At 43.2% G+C, this 24,321-nt stretch overlaps 1 protein-coding gene across 1 annotated transcript in view; it reads right to left on the minus strand.

Annotated features, from left to right (window-relative positions):
- The window catches only part of ryr1b (ryanodine receptor 1b (skeletal)), a 142,712-nt gene extending 124,771 nt beyond the window's left edge, over positions 1 to 17,941 (minus strand). The window contains exon 1 of the mRNA XM_079514493.1: positions 17,687 to 17,941. Within this exon, the coding sequence (XP_079370619.1) occupies positions 17,687 to 17,734 (48 nt within the window). The 5' untranslated portion in view covers positions 17,735 to 17,941. The remainder of the gene's footprint in view (positions 1 to 17,686) is intronic.
- Between the last annotated feature and the right edge of the window lie 6,380 nt (positions 17,942 to 24,321).

Raw genomic sequence — 24,321 nt, forward strand, 5'->3', positions numbered from 1 at the left:
GAGGTCTTTCTGCTACAAAGCCCCATTCGATTGGAACAATCTCCCTGAGATGAGATCCATCTCATCATTTAGTAGCTTCAGGACCTCCTTATATTCACATCTAGACTCAACTTGTCTATGCTTCTAACCTGACTGTAACCAATTATGACATTGAAATATTTGCACTGTAACCTTATCTCCATTGTGTATTATGTGGTGGTCTAAGTGGAAGAGGGTGAGCAAGCTATTTGTGTATATAAGTATGTATTTGTATATCCGTTTGTATCTGTGTACTGCATGTTTTGTGTATTTGTGTACAGTATGCTTTTCTGTATTTTGTTTGTCTATGGGTCCCTCTTGAAAATGAGATGCTGCATCTCAAGGGGCTGTCCCTTCAATACAAATCTGAAATCTGATTGATTGATTGATTGATTGATACAATGTACATTGATACATTGATTGATTGGTATTAACAGTTTGTAGAATGGGTACAGTTCAATGAAAATACAGGTCAACACAAGATCAGCTAGGAGGATAAAAATGAGCGTCGCGCCTGCAGGCTGTCACAGACATGCGCAAAGCAAGTTCAGTCAGGAAACTGCTGAACGGCTGCCGGCCGTTCATTGGGTCAGTCAGGAAACTGCTGACAAGCAGTTTCCGCGTGCGTAACATAAGTCCCAGAAAAGTCGCGTCACATGGGCAGCGACGCAGCGTGCCTTCAACAAATGCCTTCCGCTTGACTTCCTGCCTTAATTGGAGACACGTCGTTCCAATGGACTGCAGCGGCCAGTGAGGCAAGGCATCTATTTTTTTAAATATCTATGTTCATACCGGCTATTTAAACTGGAAGTTTGCACTGCTCATCCTGGTTGCTTGCTTGCTGCTGCACACAGATACTGCTGCGCTGCTGTCTGCTTAAACTTTTGCTGCTCACCCTCCACCCCAGCTACCACCTGTCTCACCCTCCTCCACCCCAGCTATCACCTGTCTCACCCTCCTCCACCCCAGCTACCACCTGTCTCACCCTCTGATTCGGAGTCCCTATGGTTGGGACTGATGCGCTTGGTCAGAGTACTTAAAAAGCAGATCCAATTCATTGCCAAACCATAATAAATATATTGCTCATTTTATATTTCCATCCATTCCATTGTTTGATCGTGGACTTCATTGACATTAAGGAAGTATTTTGACAGGTACCACCCAGAAGTCTTAATGAGTGGCCGGGTGTGTATATCTGTATGTCTCTCTCTGTGTGTGCGTGTGTGTGTGTGTGTGTGTGTGTGTGTGTGTGTGTGTGTGTGTGTGTGTGTGTGTGTGTGTGTGTGTGTGTGTGTGTGTGTGTGTGTGTGTGTGTGTGTGTGTGTGTGTGTGTGTGTGCGTGTGCCATACACACACACACACGCGCACACACACACACAGACTGAGACATGGCCGAGACATGGACCCTTACAATACAACAGGAAAAAGCCCTGGATGGAGTCTACACAAGAATGCTACGAATGGCACTAGGTGTCACATGGACGGACCGCATCAGAAATGTGGACCTCTATGGGGACCTACACCACGGGTCACGGACAAAGTCAGAGAGAGAAGGATGAGGCTGGCAGGGAACTGTGTCAGGCACCCAGAACTTGAGGCAAGCAAATTGACCCTATGGGAGCCAGCCAACCCAGAGCAAAGCCAGGAGGGGAAATAAGCGTAGACGGTGCTGCGGCGCGACAGCTTGGCTGACAACACTGCAGAGCTCAAGAACCTGATGTTGTACTTAAATTGGAGCCTGAATTAGTCTTCGATCTTCCCATTATAAGCCTATAGAGAACTAATTAATTAATATCAATTAAACTATACAACGGATCTCTTAAAAATACAAGCACACGATTCCAGATGAAGCCGGTCGATTTGACATACCAATAGTCTGGTTGCCTGCCACACTAATAAATAGTACAAAAAATAAAAACTAGACTAAAATGTTATGAAGGGACTAGTGGACAAGAGATCCAATACAAGTCATTTTACACTTGGTTGCATGCTGAAAATAGCCGATCTACAAGCTCACTTGTGAACTTGTGAAATCAGCCATTCCGACGGCATCAAGGTGTATCAAAATTTTAGTCGACTAAATCAACTGTAGATTTAGTCAACTAAAAATCTTATGATATTTAGTCGACTGAAACACTAAAACATTCCGGGTGACTAAAATGTGACTAAAACTAAGTGAAAACCATTCAAGAGACTATGAATAAAAAACTAAATTCAAAAACAACACTGGTTCCCTGTTCATGTCTGAGTTATATTAACAGTGTAAAAGTCCCCTTGGCTTTTGGCCTGTTGCCTTAATCAGAGTGTTGCTGATGCGGGCCAACCCTTCTGTCTGGGACATCGATTAGACCAGCACTGCAGACAGTCGACAAAGCAAAGGGATAGCACGTTGTTGGCTGTGTGTGTGGGTGGCGGAGGAGACAGATGGCCCTGATGGAAAACACGCAACAGGGAGGAAGAGGGGGGGGGGGGGATTTCCCCTCTCCCGAGCACTTTCCACTTGGGTCCATTTTTACACTTTCACCGTGTAACGGCATGAAACGTATACTGTATACTATATAGCCTATATAGTATGACGACATGCCCAGAATTGGGATGCTATAGCATCCCAATTCTGGGCATGTCGTCATACGAGGTGAATATTTTGTGAAAATAGAAGATTGGCTATTTTTCTGCGAAGAGATTTACGTGCCGGTAGGGTTTATGTGGTAAAACTCATTATTGGGCGGTTTTAATACAGCAGACATGGTGAACAAGAACAACTCCAAACATACAAACAAACTAAAACATGTGACATGAGACATTGGCTTAATAACAAGGACAAGTTGAATTGTCGGAACGGAAGCCGAAACAAAAATACCTTTTACTCTTACACCTGTATACACAGGATGTAACGATAAAGCACGAGCTTGAACCTTGATCTATCATCTTATGTAGGAGAGTGGGGGCAGAACCTGTGATGTTCAATTACACTGCACCTGACCTCTCTGGTCTAACAACAGCGCTAGACCACACAGTTCTGCCCTGAGCAAAACATCTAACCGTGGCAGTAAGAACACCAAATTGAAACCACTACAACACCAGTGGTTATATATATATATATATATATATATATATATATATATATATATAGGGCCGGTAATTACTGCCCCTGGATTTATGGCCATTTTATTTTTGACTTAGGCAAGAAAATCAAATTCCCTCTGGACATCCGGGATATGCAAATTAGACACAATCATCTCTCTCTCTCTCTCTCTCTCTCTCTCTCTCACACACACTTTCACACGAGAAGGCGATTCGTGATTTGGCGCGTACGAGACGTTCCATGTGGAACAAGGTCATGTGCAGGCCGTGCAACGCCAAGTTGATCTGCCACAAATCAACAACCATTGCACACAACAACAGACAAGTACAACTGAATGTACGTGCAAGATTTGACGGAAATCACACGGTTTGTTCATGATATTTTGTTCAAAACGGAGCACATCATTTGGAAGCCAATCTTCAGGATGGAGTATGAAAATGTTCTCTTAAAAAATGTTTTTTATAAGGCCTCGTGCCAGAAAATATTCTCTGACGGATTTAAGTTTCCTTTAGAGTTACTTCAAGAAGATAAATCTAACCTTAAACCTAAACTAAAGCTTCCATCTCTAAACCCGGAATCCCATCTTTTCGGCAGCCTCTAGACAAGACGTTTCATCTAGTCAGCACTTCTGCGCTTGTGACCGCGGAACTTCTTCAACCCCCCCCACACACACACACACACACACACACACACACACACACACACACACACACACACACACACACACACACACACACACACACACACACACACACACACACACACACACACACACACACACACACACACACACACACACACACACACACACACACACACACACACACACACTCGCCCCATTCCTTCGGCCTGGTGGAGTCAAAAAAAAAAGACATGGGAAATCCTCTATGTGTAAGAAAACTGACGTCAATCCTTTTTCCTTGAATGTTTTCTGGTTCCGAAAATTCACACCTCACGATTTAGCTTACTCTGCTCTTATCTCCATTTATTCTTCCTTCCCTATTTCCTTCTGTCTTCCCCCCCCCCATGCCCCCCCCCCCCCAACAACTCCTCTCGTTCTATTTTAAGGGGTTGCACCTGTTACTCTCACATTCCCTGCTTCTGCTGACCAGCAGATAGTCAGAGAGCTCCTCTCTTGCAACGGGCCAACTCTCTGCAAAAGCACCGGACATGACCAGACCACTGACCAATAAGCAGCTCTGACAGTACCCAAGTTAATATACTCGTCTATCTGTGGTTTGTTTGAGTCTTTTTCCCCTTCTTTCTCTTCTCTTCTCTTTTTTGAGGGCCTATATTCAGCTATTAGTGTAGATTTCCGTCTTACGTAAACATTAGATTCCCGTTGACAACGAATGGAGAATGTTTTCTCCATTCGAGAAAACATTCTGTGTTTTTCGTGCAAAACTAATGCTTGTAGTGGATTCAGAATCATGAATAAGAATAACCCCCTAGTTTGACACGTCACATGCTACTTAATGGTACCCCAACGTTCAACCCCTGAATTTACCATGATCCACTATTTCTCAATAGAAGATGTTATTTGGATGGCCCTAAGGAACATAAAAAACCCTGAACGATTACTATTGCAATTTATTTCGGGTCAAACCTCAGATTGACTGGCCTATAATGGGCTTGTGTACTTTGTCCACCAGTGCCAATCAGCCTCAGGGTCCATTTATATGTTTCAGTTGAAAATCAGTGGCCTGGGACGTGGCTCAGCGGTCCAGGCACCTTGGCTGGCAACCCAGTCTGGCAGTGTGCTGCGGGTTCGTCTCCCGATCCCGACGGCCTTTACTGCATGTCACCCCCCCATCTCTCTCCCCATTTTCCTGTCAGCCTACTGTCTGTCCCTTCATAAAAAAGATATATAAAAAATAAAAGGCGAAAGCCACAAACCTTTAAAAAAAAGAAAGAAAATCAGTTATTTCTGTTGAGACATGGACGTACAAATAAGTATCAATTAGACCAGCGGACCCCAAACCTTTTTTGGCCGTGCACCCCCTGTTACCCCCTGACCTAGCTACGCACCCCCCACAATGCTCAGTCTCGTTGCATTTGACCAAAACGTGTGTATTTTTTGAGTGGTGTAAACCACTCCTACAACTGGCTTTGTTAGTTTACGTGTCTGTCTGTCTGTCTGTCTGTTCCAAAAAATGAGCATGGTTGCTATGGTCACCCAGTTCACATGGGTGTGATTTCATTACGTCAGACATTACGTCAGACCACAGCTGATCAGGCTATATAATACCTTACACCACTCAGTTCACACAGGTGTGTTTTTGAGTGGTGTAAACCACTCCTATTGAGTGGTGTAAACCACTCCTACAACTGGCTTTTGTGTGCAGAAAAAATGACCATGGTTGCTATGTTCAAAATAATTTCTGACGTAATTAAATCACACCCGGGTGAACAGGGTGAACATAGCAACCGTGGTCATTTTCTCTGCGCACATTACGTCAGACATGATTTCATTACCTTACACCACTCAGTTCACACGGGTGTGATTTTTTTAATATGATTATGGCAAATAATGACAGAATGTCACAGCACTGAGATACATGCAGCTGCTGTACAGTATACTCCCACAGCTGGTCTATAATCAGCACCACAATGAGGTGCACGCACCACAGTATGGGAACCCCTGAATAAGACGATGGCTGTCTGGCACGATGCACACCCCAAAATAATCGGCTCATGGAAATGTCCGGGCATCAACCCATTCTGGACGGGAACCCCTTTTGGTGTTTTAACTAAGCATTTTGTTATACTTTAGCTATTGAAAAATAGCAGATCTACAAGCTCATAGCGCGCCACCGAGTGCCGCGCTATGAACTTGTAGGTCTGCTATTTTTGAAAAATCGTGAAAATGTGTCTCAAATCTTTGAATATATATTATTACAGAGTGAACATTTTAACTCAAATCTTTGCTTCTGAGGGGTTCCTGGAACAACATATTTTCAGATGGGGGGCGGAGGCATATTACATATAATTTTTGGGGTCCTTGACATGAAATATTGAGCACCACTGATACAGAAACATAAGGTTTTTCAGAAAACTGTCAGGATTTTGAAGACATTTTTAAAATTTCGACGTCAGGTAAATGGGTTAAGCATTCATGTGACGTGTGACTCGTGAACTAAATGGATATAGATTGGACAGAAACCCAATTGGAAAGTTATGATTATACTGCGATTAACAAACACGTCACCCTGATATAGATAATGGGGTTAAGCTGTTCACCTGACTCTCCCATAAACTGTGTCATTGTTGGAATCAATCAAACTATTTTACTGCACACGTACTGACTGATTAGGATCAGAACTACAGCAGAACCGTAAGAAGAGGAGAAAAGGAATAGGATTTGTTTGGTTTCTCACCCAGTTCATATTCATTCATGTAAACAAACCACAGACTTATCATAGTTCTATCTCTGACTATATTATATCCTGCTACCGAGTTGGCTTTAACCCATGATTTAGACCTGGGAACGATTCTAAACAATGTCTTCTAAATCATGACAGTTTTCTGAAAGACCTCATGTTTCTGTATCAGTGGTTCTCAATATTTCATGTCAAGGACCCCAAAAATTATATGTAATTGGCCGCCGACCCCCATCTGAAAATATGTTGTTCCAGGGACCACCCCCGGAAGCAAAGATTTGAGTTAAAAACATTGGCTCTGAAAGAATATATATTCATAGATTTGTGCCGCATTTTCACGCTTTTTCAAAAATAGCAGACCTACAAGCTCGTAGCTATGAGCTTGTAGATATGCTATTTTTAAATATCTAAAGTGTAACATAATGCTTAAAACACCAAAAGGGGTTTCTGCCCAGAATGTGTTGGAAAAGAAAATAGCAGATATATACAGCTCAAAGCGTGTTACTTTGTGCCGTGCTGCGAGGCGTGCGAGCTTGTATACATCTGATATTTCTGAACATTTTAGAAAAACCTTGAAAGTTGAGAACTATACTGATTTAGTCTTAAGGGTTAAGGTTAAAACTAAGGACACATCAGTTGTCAAAACAGTATTCCAGGAAGGGCTGTTATTGAGCCTTGATCACAGCACAGACTCTGCATGATATCCCTGCCTGGTGCAGGAGCAGTACTGTGTCTTTATTTATAAGGTCGCTAGGACTGCTTGCATCTTATTTATACGATATATTTAACACCAAAATGCCATGTCTGTCTCAGCGAGTTCAAAGCCAGACCATTTTTTGCCATCTTGACCAAGACATTTCAATAATCTGTGTTGTAAAATGAAATTCATATTCAGTCTAGGCGACCCCGAATGCTTTCTGCTGCTCTGTCTGTGTTAATTGGAAAGTTACCTAAGGGAAATTAACTATTCCCCACTGCCTATACCTTTTGGAAATAAAAGTAAGAACAACATGAACAGTAAAATCCTTAGTGTTCATTTGAAGGACCACTTCACCACTTTTCCAACTTAACTTAATTTAATTGGTCCTCCTTAATTGGTTCATGATAAAATGCCACCATTCTGTGTCTCATAGGAGGGCTTTGGGCAGTTCAGAAACCCGTCCACCAGTGACATCATCGATGGGGGGATCCAAGCCAATAGAAACTGCAAGCTTTCCATTATTGAAAAGTTGCGATAATGGAAGCCATCGTTCTCACGATAATAAAAATCTAAATACATATATTTTTAAATCTTGTTTAAAAAATAAATCTGCCTAACGATGATGTCACTGGTGGACAGGTTTCTGAACAGCCCACAGCCCTCCTATGAGACCAGTGTTGTTTTCGTCGACTAAAACTAAGACGAAAAATGTTCATCGACTACCTTTTTCCACTGACGAAAACTACATGGAAACTAAATGAAAACTAAGCTATGATGACTAAAACTAAGACTAAATATACTGACAATTTCGTCAACAAATAAAAACTAAACTAAAATGTTAGGAAGGGACTAGTGGACAAGAGATCCAGTATAAGTCATTTTACAATTAGTTGCATGCTGAAAATAGCCGATCTACAAGCTCACACCGCGCCGCAGCGCGACGCGTTGTGAGCTTGTAGATCGGCTATTTTCAGAAAGTAATAAAAACAATCATTACGACGGCATCAAGGCCCGCCAAAATACATTTTAGTCGACTAAATCAACTGTAGATTTAGTCTACTAAAATCTTATGATATTTAGTCGACTAAAACTAGACTAACACTAAGACATTCCAGGTGACTAAAATGTGACTAAAACTAAATGAAAACTATTCAAGAGAGACTATGATTAAAACTAAAATCTAAATTTGCTGCCAAAAGCAACACTGTACGAGAGAGACACAGACTGAGTAGAAAATAATGATGTAGTATTTTATCCTGAACATTAGTGAGGACCAATTAAAGTTATATTATTAGTGTATTATTATTAATATTAGTGGTGAAGTGGTCCGTTTAACTAACCTCTGAGTTAAACTAACACTACTGGGATTTTACCGTGTATGGTGCTGAGAAAAACGGACACCGCCAAATATTTGTACACATGCATCAGCACAGAGGATGATTTAAAGTGTATGGGACCTCAGACTGACTCCATAGAGTCTATGGCATAGACTGTTACTACCATAAACCATTGGTTCCAAAGTAATCACAAGTTCACACCTTAATTGCATTTTCAACAATTCCAATAATATTCATTAGTCAAAATGGTATTTTATTTGCAGACTCCTCACAGATCTAGGCTATTGCCAAACAGTGAATCTCATGAGTCATATTTTACTACTGTTGTTGCTTCAGGCTGTCGGAGTCGAATCTCAATGATGTAAATCCTTTGCCTAAACAGACAAAATCCGGGTTGTTCATTTAACTCTGAAATACCCTTAGCCATCACTTTTTGAGTGGACTTGAGTGGACTGACTGACACCCATATTATGGGTGTCAGTCAGTCCATCATGCGGCCTCGTGACATCTCGTGACATCACGGAGACCCTTAGATCTCCATATATGGGCGTCAGTCCATCACTCTTCGTGACATCACACCTCGTGACACGCTCCATATGTCAATCTGACATCATCACGCCTCGTGACACGTCACGCCACCATAAAAATGGGCATCTCCATATATGAAGATCACGACACTGACCTCATCTAACCATACATGGAGAAGACTGGATCATTACCTAGATCTGCATATATGGAGCCGGCCAGCAACTCTACATATCTGACCTCAAACCTCAAACCCTTAGATCTCCATATATGGAGCTGACCTTTTCTGACATTCCATAATGTTGATCCTACCCCACCCGTCCTTCCTGTTCTGACATTCCATATGTTGATCTGACCTCATCAAACCCTGTACACTCAAGACACGCTCCATATATGGCCCGTACAGAATTCATTCCATATGTTAATCTGACCCCCCCCCCCCCCCCATGCCAAAGCGCCAGCGAGCTCGCCCAGCAGTCTGCCGTCTGCCGTAACCCAGGCGGATGCGTGCACGCGACCTCGCCCCTTAGGGCGTCTTACTGGTAGACATAATAGGCATAATTGTCTTGCACGTTTCAGCCATCAAAACATTAAACGGGTGCTATCGCTGAACCATTATGAATGAAATATTCAAAAGAAAGAAAGAGAGCAGCTTGTGTGGCGCAGGCATACAGTCTTTAGGTATAAGGGCCAAAAGTAATCCATAAACTATATATATTATAAAAACTGATCAAACATTAGCCAAATTGTCAAATAATATAAGGAAATTGTGAAAATAGCCCATCTACAAGCTCACTGCAACACCGTGGTGGTTGTGAGCTTGTAGATCGGCTATTTTCAAAATACTTGTAAGGAAGTATTGCCTCAACACAAGTGCTTGTCGGGGGGTGAAAGGGGTCCACAGTTTATTGGGGGGGGGGGGGGGGGAACCACTGAGCTAAAAAGTGGTGCAACTCCGTGTGGGGGTCCCCGGTGGGTCCCCGGAACTTCCAGACCCACGGCCCGGTTCCAGCGAGCCGCCCCGCGTCCGAAACGGTTGAGAAATGACAGAGTTACTGTGTGGGGGAATTAGCATTTAGCAGACACCTCTCCCTCTCCCTCTCCATCTCTCTCTCTCTCTCTCTCTCTCTCTAATTAGCAGGCAACAGTGCAACACCACTTTTGCCCCTACTGGTACTCTAAACATAGGGACATAGGTTGTGACATAGGGACATTGCTGTTTCTTGGGAGTGGTTGCACCACTCTATCACTGTAAAATCTCCAGTCTTAATCTGAGAGTGTATAAAGGCCAAGTTCTGCTTTGATGTCTCAAACATGTTGTTTTGTGTTTAGAGCATTCATAATGTCTGGAACTCGCCGACACAACAGCATTGCCACAAGATCTATAAAACAGGGAAGTGGATGAAGTATCGTACAGCTTCCCAAGCTATCAGAGTACCACGACATTGTATGACTATGAAGGCATTTCTTGTCGTTTGGACGTCAATCATGTGACATGATGTCGGTCAACATTTGTCGTTCAAAGCATAAATTAAGATTTTGCCTTAGAGTTAGAGAGACCATTCATGGTCCAAACATTCGATAATTTAGCTGGGAACACCCTGGAACCTCAGGGACCACTCAAGGACCCGTGGGTCCTCGATTAGTCAATTTAACCACGTTTACCGAAAACACACGTTTACAGCACCACATCCAATCATTTACAGTCTACAGACCAACCATTTCAGGTGCATGACATCACATCACATGAGATAATAATTTCGAGGAACCAAGCATTCTAACGATGTCTCTATGGATACTGGCAATTTGACACTCAAATATTGTAGACCGATTCAAAAGATAGAATTCTGGGGAAAGAGATTCAAAAAATGCTTTGGTCTGAAAGGGTTCACTCTAGAGCGTAAAAGAGCTTTATCACATTCCCATGTGACGCCATTCCACTTAGAAACCAGCATAATAGAAACCTATAGGCGAGTAATAAAGTGTTGTTTAGGCTATGCCTAAAGTGGGGTTGCAACTAGCGATTATTGCATATGGAGTCCCTCAGGACTCTATGCTATTGTATTTTCTGTTTTCTGTTATTGTGGGGGAAGCTTTCGCTGAAAACATCTGCTATTTTATCACATTTAGACCGGAGGACGATTCTACAAATAAAAATGCCTTCTAAATCCTGACAGTTTTCTGAAAAACCCATGTTTCTATGTCAGAATATGTGGTTCTCAAGCATTTTCATGTCAAGTACCCCCAAATTGGCCCCAAATTAGCCCCTCTCTCTCTCTTCCCCCGTCCATGTGTACTTAACAGACCACCTGTTTATTGTGTTAAACTGCTGTGGTGACGACTAGAGCACAGTGGCCAGTGGTCAGCTGAGGGCAGACCAACAGGTGTGTGTGTGTGTGTGTGTGTGTGTGTGTGTGTGTGTGTGTGTGTGTGTGTGTGTGTGTGTGTGTGTGTGTGTGTGTGTGTGTGTGTAGACGTGTTCATCTCCATGGCTCAGCACTTCTAAAGCCCGGGCTTTTCTTTTCACGCCTCCCCCCGACAACCTGCTGTCATGCTGATGTGCTGTCATCATCTCCCCCCCCCCTAAAGCAGTGGTATCCCAAACTTTTTCATGTCAAGGACCCCCAAATTGACACTAATTAGACCCCCATTTGAAGAGATATTCCAGGGACCCACCGCATAAGAGAAGACCTTTACGACTCTAGCAGTGATTCCCAACCCGTTTAATTTCAAGAACCCACAGTTTGACATTAATTAGTCTACGGACCCCCATTTAATGGTATTTTCTATCTCTGGGACCCCAATTTATATTGTAAAATCAATGTAATTTAACTCTGAGAGTGTACAAATGTGTACACAGAGTGTGTGTGTGTGTGTGTGCGTGTGCGTGTGCGTGTGCGTGTGCGTGTGTGTGTGTGTGTGGCGCGCGTGTGCGTTAATATACAGGTCAAATATCCCCACAAAGTACAGTATAGTCGAATTTGAGGAATACACAATTTTCCAGGTCTTCAACAAGAGTTGTTTAAATGTTGTTTTATGGTTAAAAACAATAGTTGTATACAATTACAAGTTTACGAAAAGGTTCAGGTTGGGGTTATAGGTTCACAAGTTCTGACTGAGCTTGTAGTTTGGCTTTGTCCGGCTTTAGGGTTCGAGTTAAAAGTAGCAAAAGATTTTATTCATAACATATTGATGTCCTCACATACAAGCCAGAGAAACAGTGTAAGAAAAGACAGACAGACAGACAGACAGACAGACAGACAGACAGACAGAGGTGAAAATGTCTGCGCACCAGATTCAACTACAGTACCTACCGCGGTTCCATTCCATCTACTGCATAAATGCACCCCCCCCCCCCCCCCCACCCCATTGCATCCTCTCACACAAACAATGCCCCAATAATAAAGCCCGATAATTGCGTATCGATTGTGTGTGTGTTGCTCGTGTGCTCAGAGATTAAACAAATGTTTTTCCCAGAGATAAAACATTTAGCTAGTATACTTTACCTACTATGCTATACTATATCATGTGATATACGGCGCTAGTATATCATATTTTACTGTGCTATTTTAAATGCTGATAACAACACTAATGATGATGTATGTGTCCATGTCCAGGTTTGTGCATCAGTACTGGATGTTTTATTCACCAGCATTACCATGCAACACCTTTACTTCGTTTAGACTCGGGGAAAGCCTTTCTATTATGTAATCTATCAACACCGCCGCCATAATAGAGACGTCGTCAACAGCCAATCCATGTCCTAGTATTTATACCAAACAACAACCTGTCCCCATAGCGGCCTGGACACTTGGACAATAACAATAGCGACCAAAAAACAAAGCCGTCCGGCCGCGGTTGTTGACATGCGTCTCAAAAGTCACTGCTGGCTGCAGTCGGTATTCTCTTGAGCTCCATGGATTTAAGTCTGAAATACACACACACATATACACAGACATATTGTACGCACACATACTTGCATACACAATGCTCCCCGATGGATACTATAAAGTAGGACACTGTCACTGACTCTCCTCTCTCTCTTCCCTCTCTCCCTCTCTCCCTCTCTCTATCTCTCTCTCCAGAGTGCGTGCACACACTTCTAGTGGCAAACTATAAAAAGAAAGTGCTGTTATAGGCTGGAACCCGAACACCCCCGCTTCTCTCTGGATCCACGGCACTAAAAAGCTATGAAGCCTTTGTGAAACAATGACACAGCCTTTACGCAACTCCAGTTGGCATCATCTTCGGGTTACCTATCCCCGCACACACGTACACACACACACACACACACACACACACACACACACACACACACACACACACACACACACACACACACACACACACACACACACACACACACACACACACACACACACACACACACACACACACACACACACGTATAGCTTTTGATAACGCAAGCGAAACAGACGTGGGCTGCAGGGCACAGACAGACTGCAGGGTATACCCACGCAACGCGTGCGTACATGAGGGGGCGTCAAAGTGCAAGGTTTGCAGAGTCATTCAAATGGCCCTGGGTCAACAGCAGATCCATCTAGTGCTTTGTTTGTCATACAGCCTGTTTCTCAACTATAGTACATCTAATTTAACCACCTAAAACCTGTATACTTACTTGGACCGCATTTTTGCATCTACACCGAATCTCTTCGCCAAAAGCAGCCAATCCTACAAGCTCACAAGGTGTCACTTTGCAATGTGTTGTGAGAATGATTAGGAGGAATGTTGAACTAATAGGCATAGTGTGGAGGAAACATTGAATAACTGTTAAAGGGATTGTGACATAAAAAAAAAGGTTTTGTAATTTTTAAAACTGAACTTTTCACATTGAGTAGATTTTCTGTTGTCTGGGGTTTTCTGGCTCAAACAAGTGCTCTGATTTTCCTGTGGAGTGTGATGTAAGAGCCAGTAAATGCCATATATGACAATGGGATTTGCCAGGAGATGTCACTGCAGCTTTCACCGTTTTGCCTGTTTTCATTGCAGCTCAAAAGGCTTCACAGACACAGAGAAAATCCCCGGCCACAAAAATACATGACAATTAATGTCACGAAATCTTCAACCGATTTTGACCTGAGATAAGATTCTAAAAATGTCTTCTACATCCTGACAGTTTTCTGAAAAAGCTGTTTCTGTCATTCTTCGATTTTTCAAAAATAGCAGACCTACAAGCTCGTAGCACGCCACTCTGTGGCGCGCTATGAGCTTGTAGATCTGCTATTTTTCAATAGCTAAAGCATAACATAATGCTAACACCAACAGGGGTTCCCGCCCAAAATGGGTTAAGGACTTTCATGTACTTAGTTGTGTGCCCAGTGTCATGCACTGACAATAGCTGATCTACAAGTGGTAGATCTGCTGTTATAGCTGCGCAACACCAGGGCGCAAATAAATATAACTCTGGCTTTAAGATCAGTAATGTAAAATATCATTAACAGACTGTTGTGCATTCTAAAATACTGTAGTTGTAGGGAGGCAGGATGGGTGGGTGGTCCTTGAGGATTGTTCAAAAATATGCTAATGGTGCAGAGCTCAAACAAAAGGTTAGAGAACCCCTGGCCTATAGCTCTACCTCCCTCATCTGAATGAGAGGCAACACTCAGGTGAAAACAGATGGTGAGGATGACAGCTGGAGACAGGTTGTGATACCACAGCAGCAGCAGCAGCACTAGAAAAACACTAATAAAGCCTGAAATAATAACAAGGCAGACATTTACAAAGACTAAACTTCTGTATAACCATTTGGGATGTGAAAAAATAAATAAAATAAATAAAAAAGGCGGTGTTTTTTTCACGCTTTTGTAATTGCCCCAATCTTCATGTCTGCTATGGGAATTGGCGTCCATCTAACAGAGTTAACGGGATCCCCGCTGCTGCTGCTGCTAATAAAATGTCAGTACATGGAAAAAGCTGACAGACGAACCAAAGAAAATGTTCCCCCCGACCGACCCCCCCCCCCCCCCCCCCCGAGACACACACACACACACACACACACACACACACACACACACACACACACACACACACACACACACACACACACACACACACACACACACACACACACACACACACACACACACACACACAGCCCTCCGTGCCTGGAGGTTGTGTGGAAATATGTCAATAATGCTGCTAGCCCTCTACTAGAAACAGATAAGCGTCATTTCATATGCTCACATTGCACATTCTAGACAGAGAATCAGTGTAAGAAATGCTTTTCCATTTCTGCTTTCTCTAATGCATGATTCTACTCTGTAATTAATTATTCTCTTCAAACAAATCGTTTGGCCGAAACCTTTTATCTCTCCGTCTTTCAACTTTGTTTTTCGTAAATGAATGCCTACCTCGTGTCACACAGTGAGTGTTATACACAAAACTAGTGAAAATATCCGATCTACAAGCTCACTACTTTTTTATGATAAATAAAACGGAACATTTTGGACATACAAGCTTCCACCCGACAGCAATGAAATGACGTAGCAGGCAGCATAAGTGGGTATATTATCTGATCTCTGATGGCAACTGAATTGCAGACGATGTTTGCGTGAATCTATGCCTATACCCCAGGACCCCCCCACCCGCCCCATGCAGATCTGTCTGTTCCACAGTGGAGAACGCGAGGAGGGGAACTTCCAACTCCCAAACGTAATTGTGACTCCTGTGATCCAGCACACATGGGAACACATTTCTGAAACATTACTGTCACTATTATTGCTCATCAGCAGCTTCCAATGAGTGATGCACTGACGCGGCACTGTCTCTCTTGTTTCCCCTTTTGACACAGGACGAATCCCAGAGCACGAGCTCTATATAAACAACAACAACATCGAGAGATAGAGACAGACTTGTGATTATCACGGCCTAGCCCCCATATAGGCTTATAGAGACAATTAGAAATCCTGTCTATCATTAGCCGGGGCTCTGTCGCGCGGCCTATTATTACTACACAGATAGCCACTTCCAAGTGTTAATTGGGCGATCACTGCAGCACATTATTGTAAGAGTGGTACAAGGGCAAGATAATGCCCGATTTATACTTGATGATTGCATGGCGCGCCTGCAGCGAAAATAGCGGACGTATGTACAGTATATGAGCTCAGAACACGCTCATGGCACGATGCGACATGTTGTAGATCTTGTAGATCCAAGTATAATCAGGCCTCTAGGCGTGCGTCATCATCTCTCCACAGACTCCACCACTGCATGCGTTCAGCATAATTCTCAATCACTTTTGCATCATCACTTCTCTACTCATCTCTCTCTCTCTCAGTTTTCTAGTACCTTCCCTAAAAGAGACATGGCCGTTGGAACATTATTTCATGACATACTATTTGTTACTACTGGGTTTTTTGTGTGTGTGTGTGTGTGCGTGTTTATATAAAAAAAAATAGACACAACTTCAGACATCGTGTCTTTGCTCTTTGAGTCTGTGCGTCAATCACAGCAGACCCTGGACAGCTGTCCCCCTGCACAGGCCCTTGGGTAGCTCCGTCTTCTCACCCACCCAACCACCCCACACCGCCAGGCTCTCCTTTCCTGAGGTATAAATAGATACTGCTAGCAGATGCACCAGCCCCTGTCTATCTACAGTATCTGCCCCCCCCCGAACGCACACGCACACACACACACACACGCACTCGCACACAGTCACACACACACACAGTCACACACGCACGCACACACACCTTCCTCCGAAACCACACAGTGGGGTAGAACATTCTAGAAGTGGTGTAAATTAAGTTAGGCCGAGAGGACCCGAAGGTGAAAATTCTGAGAAGATCCCAACATTAGCACTGTCACGTCTGGAACTAAAGCTCCCTATAAGTGTCCCGCCACTCGAGAGATTAAAAAAAGGGGATCAATTACCAAGTTTTAAGGGGAGCAGAGCTAATAAAGCGGGTCACAGCACATTCGGGGCAGCGCAAAAATAGTCCACTATATATACAGAACCTGGGTCTTGGCTTGGAGAACTGCAAGTACAGACTGACTTAAATATCAGCACGCAAGAATAGCAAAAGTGACAAAAACAAAAATGAAGGAGTAGCGAGAGAGAAGAACCTGTTCATGGTTTGCTGTAGGGGTAATAGTAGTATTAATGAATAGTAGTAATGAAGTTACTGTAAAGAGCAACTCAAGTTGCTTTTAGAGCAGAAACATGAGACCGATGCAGAGAATTCATGATAATAATAATACACGGGGCAATCATAAAATAATAAAACCAATGTACTGGTTCTAATTTGGGAATATAAATCCATCAATTAATTCCCCCCTTCCATATCTCTGATATGTTACCCAAATACTCCTCTAATAAGAACCCCCCCCCCCCCCCCCCCCCACACCCACCAATTATCCCAGGAGCTGTGGCTTAACTCAAGTTAGAGGCAGCCCCCCAACCCCAACACACGCACACACGCAGGCATGCACGTACACGTACACAAACACGCACACACACACACACACACACACACACACACACACACACACACACACACACACACACACACACACACACACACACACACACACACACACACACACACACACACACACACACACACACACACACACACACACATGGTGGGAGAGGGAGGTAAAAAAAGTAATCTGGACTCACCGTTCTCAGGAACTGAATCTCCTCCTCTCCCTCTCCTCCTTCCGCCATCCTGCGCTGACGATTATTCGCAGCTCCTCAGGAGAAACAAGAAAAATCCCCGTGATATCTCTCTCTCGCTCTCTCTCTCGCTCTTCAGTCCGTTATCTCCTTCTTTTACCTCTCTCTCACCCCCCCAAACACACACACACACCTCCACCCTTTTCCTTCTTCTCAGGCTCCTCGTATCCTGGCTACGTGTCTCCCTCTCTCTCTCTCTCTATCTCTCTCCACACCACACCTCTATGTCTCTCTCTCTCCAGCTCTCTAGAGTGTGTGAGCGCGCGCGTGTGTGTGTGTATGTGCTGCTGGAGGACAGCCTGTGTCCAGCACCTCTCAGAGTGTAAGAGAGAGTGACGGAGGAGCTGGGGCTCTCCCCTGTTTCTCTGACTCTCCACCCCCTGACCCCCCCCCCCCCCCCCCCCCCCCCCACACACACACACACACACACACACACACACCCCAAATCCCACTCGCATCCCACCAAGGGGTGGGGTGGGGTGGGGGTGTAAGGGAGGGGCAAGCACCACATTATTACCAATTCACACCACTGCCATCATGCAGCCATGTTGGTATAAGTGGGCCACTCCTTCACAAAGCCCCCCCACCACCACCCAGCCCCACACGCACACACACACACAGACACACACAGCACACGCGCATGCACGTCTCAGAAGCTATAAAAGGAAAGCGGCTGAGAGAACTCTCAAGAGGCGGCAGTGAAGCCACGCACAGAGAGGACCCACACGTACATGCACAGTCAGGCGCGCGTATGTGCGTGCTCGTCCCTTAGTTGTTGAGTGTGAGGAAGTTAAGAGTATACGTACTTTACTATACCATACGTATACTAATATCCTATGCAAGGCAGTCCATCACGACATCTTCAAATCCATAATCATGCACGTGCCATTTTTGCCCCTGTCACAAACCCTCCTATGCCACACAATAGCCTCTGAACAACTCTGCAATGGATTTGCCTCCTTCACTTACAAAAATTCAGAACATTTAAAGTAGTTACTATTCAGAAATAGGATGTGTCGACTCGACTTCAAATGTTACGCATGATTCTGAAATCCAGCTGCTTGATATTCTGCCAACAGTGTTTTAAATAATGGCACGGCTTCAGTTTAGCTCGGATCTTACAAATTGTCACCGACGTCTGTCTCTGCTCTCAGGTGTCTTCCCACAACCCCTAAAAAACTACCGTCATCAAGCCACTCTTTCTGCTCTTGTTAAAGTCTTCATTGACATCCACACAGACAGTGGCAGAATTTCAGTCCGCACTGGAACTCAGGGGCTACTTTTGGCCCAGTCAACCTCAACATATTATTAGATTGACAGGGACTATTTTGTGTGTCTGTCTATAGGTAATCTGAGTGGACAGAAATGATGTGAAAAATCTCTCCGTATGGCTCCACTCTGGGACCTCCTTCTGCTCAACATCTACGTGTACATCCTCCCACTGGCTCAGATTATGGAAAACAAATAAAATATGTCACAGTTTTGTATGCAGATGACACACAGATCTTCAATAAAAAACAAAGACAAAACTCAAGCTGGCGATTGCCAATGAGGAACTACTCAATTGCAGTGCTCGGCTTCAATCAGTAATGTTAAAAACACAACCAAAGCCAGAGATCTGGACTCACACCTGAATTTCAACAGCCACATTAATGACAAGGCAATTACAAAGTCAGCATACTATCGTCTTAAGAATACAGTGTGTGTATAATATACTTAGGACCTTGTGTCTCGGCAACATTAGGAAACACTGCAGACTGAGTCCACACACTAACCCATTTAGACCTGAGGACGATTCTACAAAAGTCTTCAAAATCCTGACAGTTTTCTGAAAAAAACATGTTTCTGTGTCAGTTGTTCTCAAACATTTTCATGTCAAGGACCCCCACAATTATATGTACTTGGCCGCCGACCCCATCTGAAAATATGTTGTTCCAGGGACCCCTCAGAAGCAAATATTTGAGTTAGAAATGTTCTGAAAGAATATATATTTAAAAATTTGCGCCACATTTTCACAATTTTTCAAAAATAGCAGATCTACAAGCTCATAGCGCGGCACCGAGTGCCGTGCTATGAGCTTGTAGATCTGCTATTTTTCAATAGCTATAAAGTATAACATATGCTTACAACACCAAAGGGGGTTCCCGCCCCAAAATGGGCTAATATCAAGAAAGTTCATCACACCACTCCACTTCTCAGAAAGTTCCTGTGTGATAACATATTTATTTTAAAATACTACTGCTGGTTTATGAAGCACTGAATGGTTTAGCCTTAGACCAAAATACATTTCTGATTTTGTGATGCATGATGAGAGACTGCAGACTTCTGAGACAGGTCATCAAATCAAAGCTACTATACTTCTATGACCCTGCCTTTTATTGAGGTTTTCGATTACATTATTGTACTGTACTGCACTGTGACTTTTATCAGTTTTATTTTATTTAGTAATAAAATGTCTGCTTATAAAATGTGCTTATTTTGCTCCACAAGGGAGCCTCCATTCCGTGGGGAGGGTTTTTCATTTTGCATGTAAAGTCATGTCCACGTGTGTACCTATCATAGAGGTCCACCATCACGGCCACATGTTTACACTTTTATAGCTAAATTAATTAACACTCAAGATTTGTCTATGTAGACTGTATATTCAGTCCATAGAACAACACTTTGATGCTTGCTATATCCCCTGAGAGGAACTATTTGGAATATTTGGTTGGTTTTCTCAGCTGTGTGACAGCTGAGCTGACATAATTTGCATTATAGCACCTCCATTCAGTTTGATCCCCTAGGATCCCACACTGATCCTACATCTGATCCTATAGCCTAATAGCCTAATAGTGTGATATTATTGATCTATTATTATTATCTATTATTGATGGGGTACAGTAACAGTTGCACCTCTCTGTGTCAACTGAGAGACTCATGGACACATATCTTATTATAATCTTACAAGTAAAAAACGCTGCACATGTCTGTTATAGCAGTCATTGTGCTGCCTATGGCTGAGCTCACACCTTTCATGCAATTCTCGTGCTCGTTGGATGCTCGTTGGATGCATGTTGTGTTGTGTCATGGCCGCCCAATGTATTTCCAATGGAGGTCACATGGTTTGACACAACATTGTGTTGTGTGAGGGGGAGGGGCGCAGCGAATGTGCCCCTCCCCCTCACACAACACAATGTTGGGTCAAACCATGTGACCTCCATTGGCAATGCATTGGGCGGCCATGACACAACACAACATGCATCCAACGAGCATCCAACGAGCACAGAATTGCATGAAAGGTGTGAGCTCAGCCTATGAGTTACTTTCTGACGCGTCGATCAGTGTTTCTACGAGGGTGAAATAAGCTGTGTCCCACACCTCTCCCCCTCAACCCCTCTGAAGCATTTGCCACCGACTTCCATAAGAAGTGTGATGATATCAGAATCACTTTCATCTCTTTCATTCATCTTCACACTAAATCTTCAAAATCACCTAAACCTAACCCCAACCGATGCACACGCCACTTCAAGTTTCAAGGTTGTCTTTATTTGTCTCCCTTAGGAGAAATTGAGATATTGCACACATTCCCTTGATAAAGTGTAACTAGTCAATAAAGTGCATCTAGTCAGTTATGGTTGCTGTCATTTAGCAATCTCTGATTAAGCATTTAGATTGACAGAGGAACAAATGAGTGCTTAAAATCTATTATACTCACACCGTGGAGTCCTGTGTCTCCTGCCAGAAGGCAGTAGCTCGTACTCTCGGTTCAATACATATGCAAGGGGTCGGATACAATATTCCGAGCTTGTCTTATTACTGCGTGTTCAAAAATGGCCTGGGGAGTGATCGGGGGGGTGGACATCCCCATGATCTTCTAGCCTAGTAATTTGAGGTCCAAGAACTGGTGTTATCCACCAGACTGACCACATTCCCTCCACAAACTTCCAGACAATATTCCCCCCCGATCTACTCCTATCTTATTACCACCATTAGCACACCCATAAACTCATCCACTGCGTCCCGTCTAGCCTTCACTTCAGCTTCAAAGAAGGTATTTTATCCTAAGCGTGTTCGCAGACTCTCTCTCTCTCCTGTTTCCTGTCTCTCTTCACTAGACGATCAATATAGGCAGAAAAAGGACCTTCCCCGCCTAAAGTATTCAATAATTCAAATTTAAATCAGATCCACTCTCCAAGTTGATTAAATATTAACAGACGTTGACTCAGAAAGCTACCTCGTTCCCTGTGCAATTTAGCAGAAAGGAGAAGCTATGTGACACCTGTGCCTGTGACTCAGCCAGTTAGTGCACAGACCATGTACTTGTAAGCAGTGGTATAAAGTAACCACTGCTCAAGTAATTTACTTGAGTATTTCCAATACTTTTAATCCACTACATCTCAGATTCAAACATGGTACTTTTACTCCACTACAATTGTTTGAAAATTACTAGTTACTTAGATTTTGAATTTTTGATAATTATTACAAAACATACATGAACCATTTCAGCCCTAGGCCTCACTCAGACCTTTAAAACATTGATGCATGCTTGTTGTATGAATGTTGTGAGTGTCATGGCCGCCCCAATGCATTTCCAATGGAAGTCACATGGTTTTGGACTACAAGCTGTTCTATGGCTTTCGGCTGTGTTTCGACTGCGCCCCTCCCCCCCATACAACACAAATGTTGTGTCAAACCATGTGACTCCCATTGGAAATGCATTGGGGCAAGCTGTGTCACACCCTTTGTATACAACAAGCATACAGCAATCTGTTGCGACCGTGTGAGTGAGGCCCTATATTGCTTGTAGATCGGCTACGGTATTTTCAGATTATTTTTTATTTTATTTGAAAACTGGTAAATGGGACATTCTGCATAATCAGTACTTTTACTTTTGGCACTTTAATACTGTACATTTTGATGCCAATACTTTTGTACTTTGAATTTCAGACTTTTACTTGTAGTATTTCTACGTTGGAGTATTAATACTTTCTCCACCACTGCTTGTAAGTGCCAGTGGTGGAAAAGTACTCAATTGTTTTACTTAAGTAAAAGTACCAATACTGTAACTAAAGTTTTCAAATAATTGTAGTGGAGTAAAAGTATTTTTTTGGCTCTGAGATGTAGTGGAGTAGAAGTAAAAGTATTGGAAATTGGAAATACTCAAGTAAAGTACAAATACCTCAAAATTGTACTTAAGTACAGTACTTAAGTAAAAGTACTTAGTTACTTTCCACCACTGGTAAGTGCATAACCCGGGTTTGAATTCAACCCATGTCTTGTCTTGCATACCTCTCCTCTCGCTCTCTCTTCCCTGACAAAAGAATAGGATTTATTATGTTAAGGAAAATTAGGGAAAGTGATGAATGACGGAATGATGAATCATTAGGTTAGTCCTATGATATATCTTAGCCTTGACCCGCCTGTTAGACTGTGACCTTTATCTGTTTGGGCAGTGCATGTACTGAGCCGCTCTAGGGCATTCATTTTTTTTCCTCGATTTTGTAGGCCTCAAGATCAGGTAGATTATAGTTATAGTCACCAATGTACACCCTTTTTAAATGTACAAATATATATTTTTTTGTTTGTTTGTTTTTTTGAGTGGTGCAAACCACTCCAACAACTGGCTTTGTTAGTACCCGTGTGTGTTTGTGCCTGTACGGGTGAGCATGGTTGCTATGGTTAGTATGTGACGTCACTGAGAGTACTTATGACACAGATGCTTTCCTGGTTCTAATGTACAGTAACTATAACAATAAATGTGTAGTTGCACCACTCAGTTCACACAGGTGTGATTTTTTACATATAGGTAGCTAAACAACTAGTCGAATAGTAAACTAGGCAACTAGTCAAGTAGTAAAAATGACTAGAAGTGAATGCCCTAAGCCGCTCTCATCGTGTAAGCAGTGGCACACTGAATTTATCCTTGTGACGTCAAGGTCATTCATTGCTTTATCAGGACAATGTATGGCCATCTTGCCCAACGATACGAGATGCAACTGTTGCAGAACAACTAATCTACAATGGAAAGCATCCTTACATTGCATTGTGTACTTGTGCATATCCCACTCTGCTACTTTCTGTCCATTTCTCTTATAACTCAAATCCCCTGGTCACATATAGGCCTAATGATGTATTTAAAACTTGAGGCATGTAGTGCACAGGGTTAATGAAATAGTCAATGGAAATCAGTGCTCCCTATGCCTGTGTGTGTGCGCGTGCGTGCGTGCGTGCGTGCGTGCGTGCGTGCGTGCGTGCCTGACTGACTGACTGACTGACTGACTGACTGACTGACTGATGGTGTCCACCAAGTCTGTCCCCATCAGTCCCTCCTCACCCTTTGTAATATTTAAACGTGACTGTCATCTTCCTACGGCTATAAGCCTTAAGTGAAAACCCAATATTAAGTAGTCTGTCATGACATTTGAATAACCATCCGTCAGCTGCATATCTTACATAGCTTATAACAAATCCTATTAGTAGGGGGTAATACCGTCGGGAACCTTACGCGGCGGATACAAGCATGACATTTGGTACAGATGTCCCTTAGGTCAACCTAAAACATCACAGAAGGGGTGCCCAAAAAAATCTTAAACAGG

Source organism: Electrona antarctica (genome assembly GCF_951216825.1).
Source record: "Electrona antarctica genome assembly, chromosome: 11".
NCBI classification, from domain to species: Eukaryota; Metazoa; Chordata; class Actinopteri; order Myctophiformes; family Myctophidae; genus Electrona; species Electrona antarctica.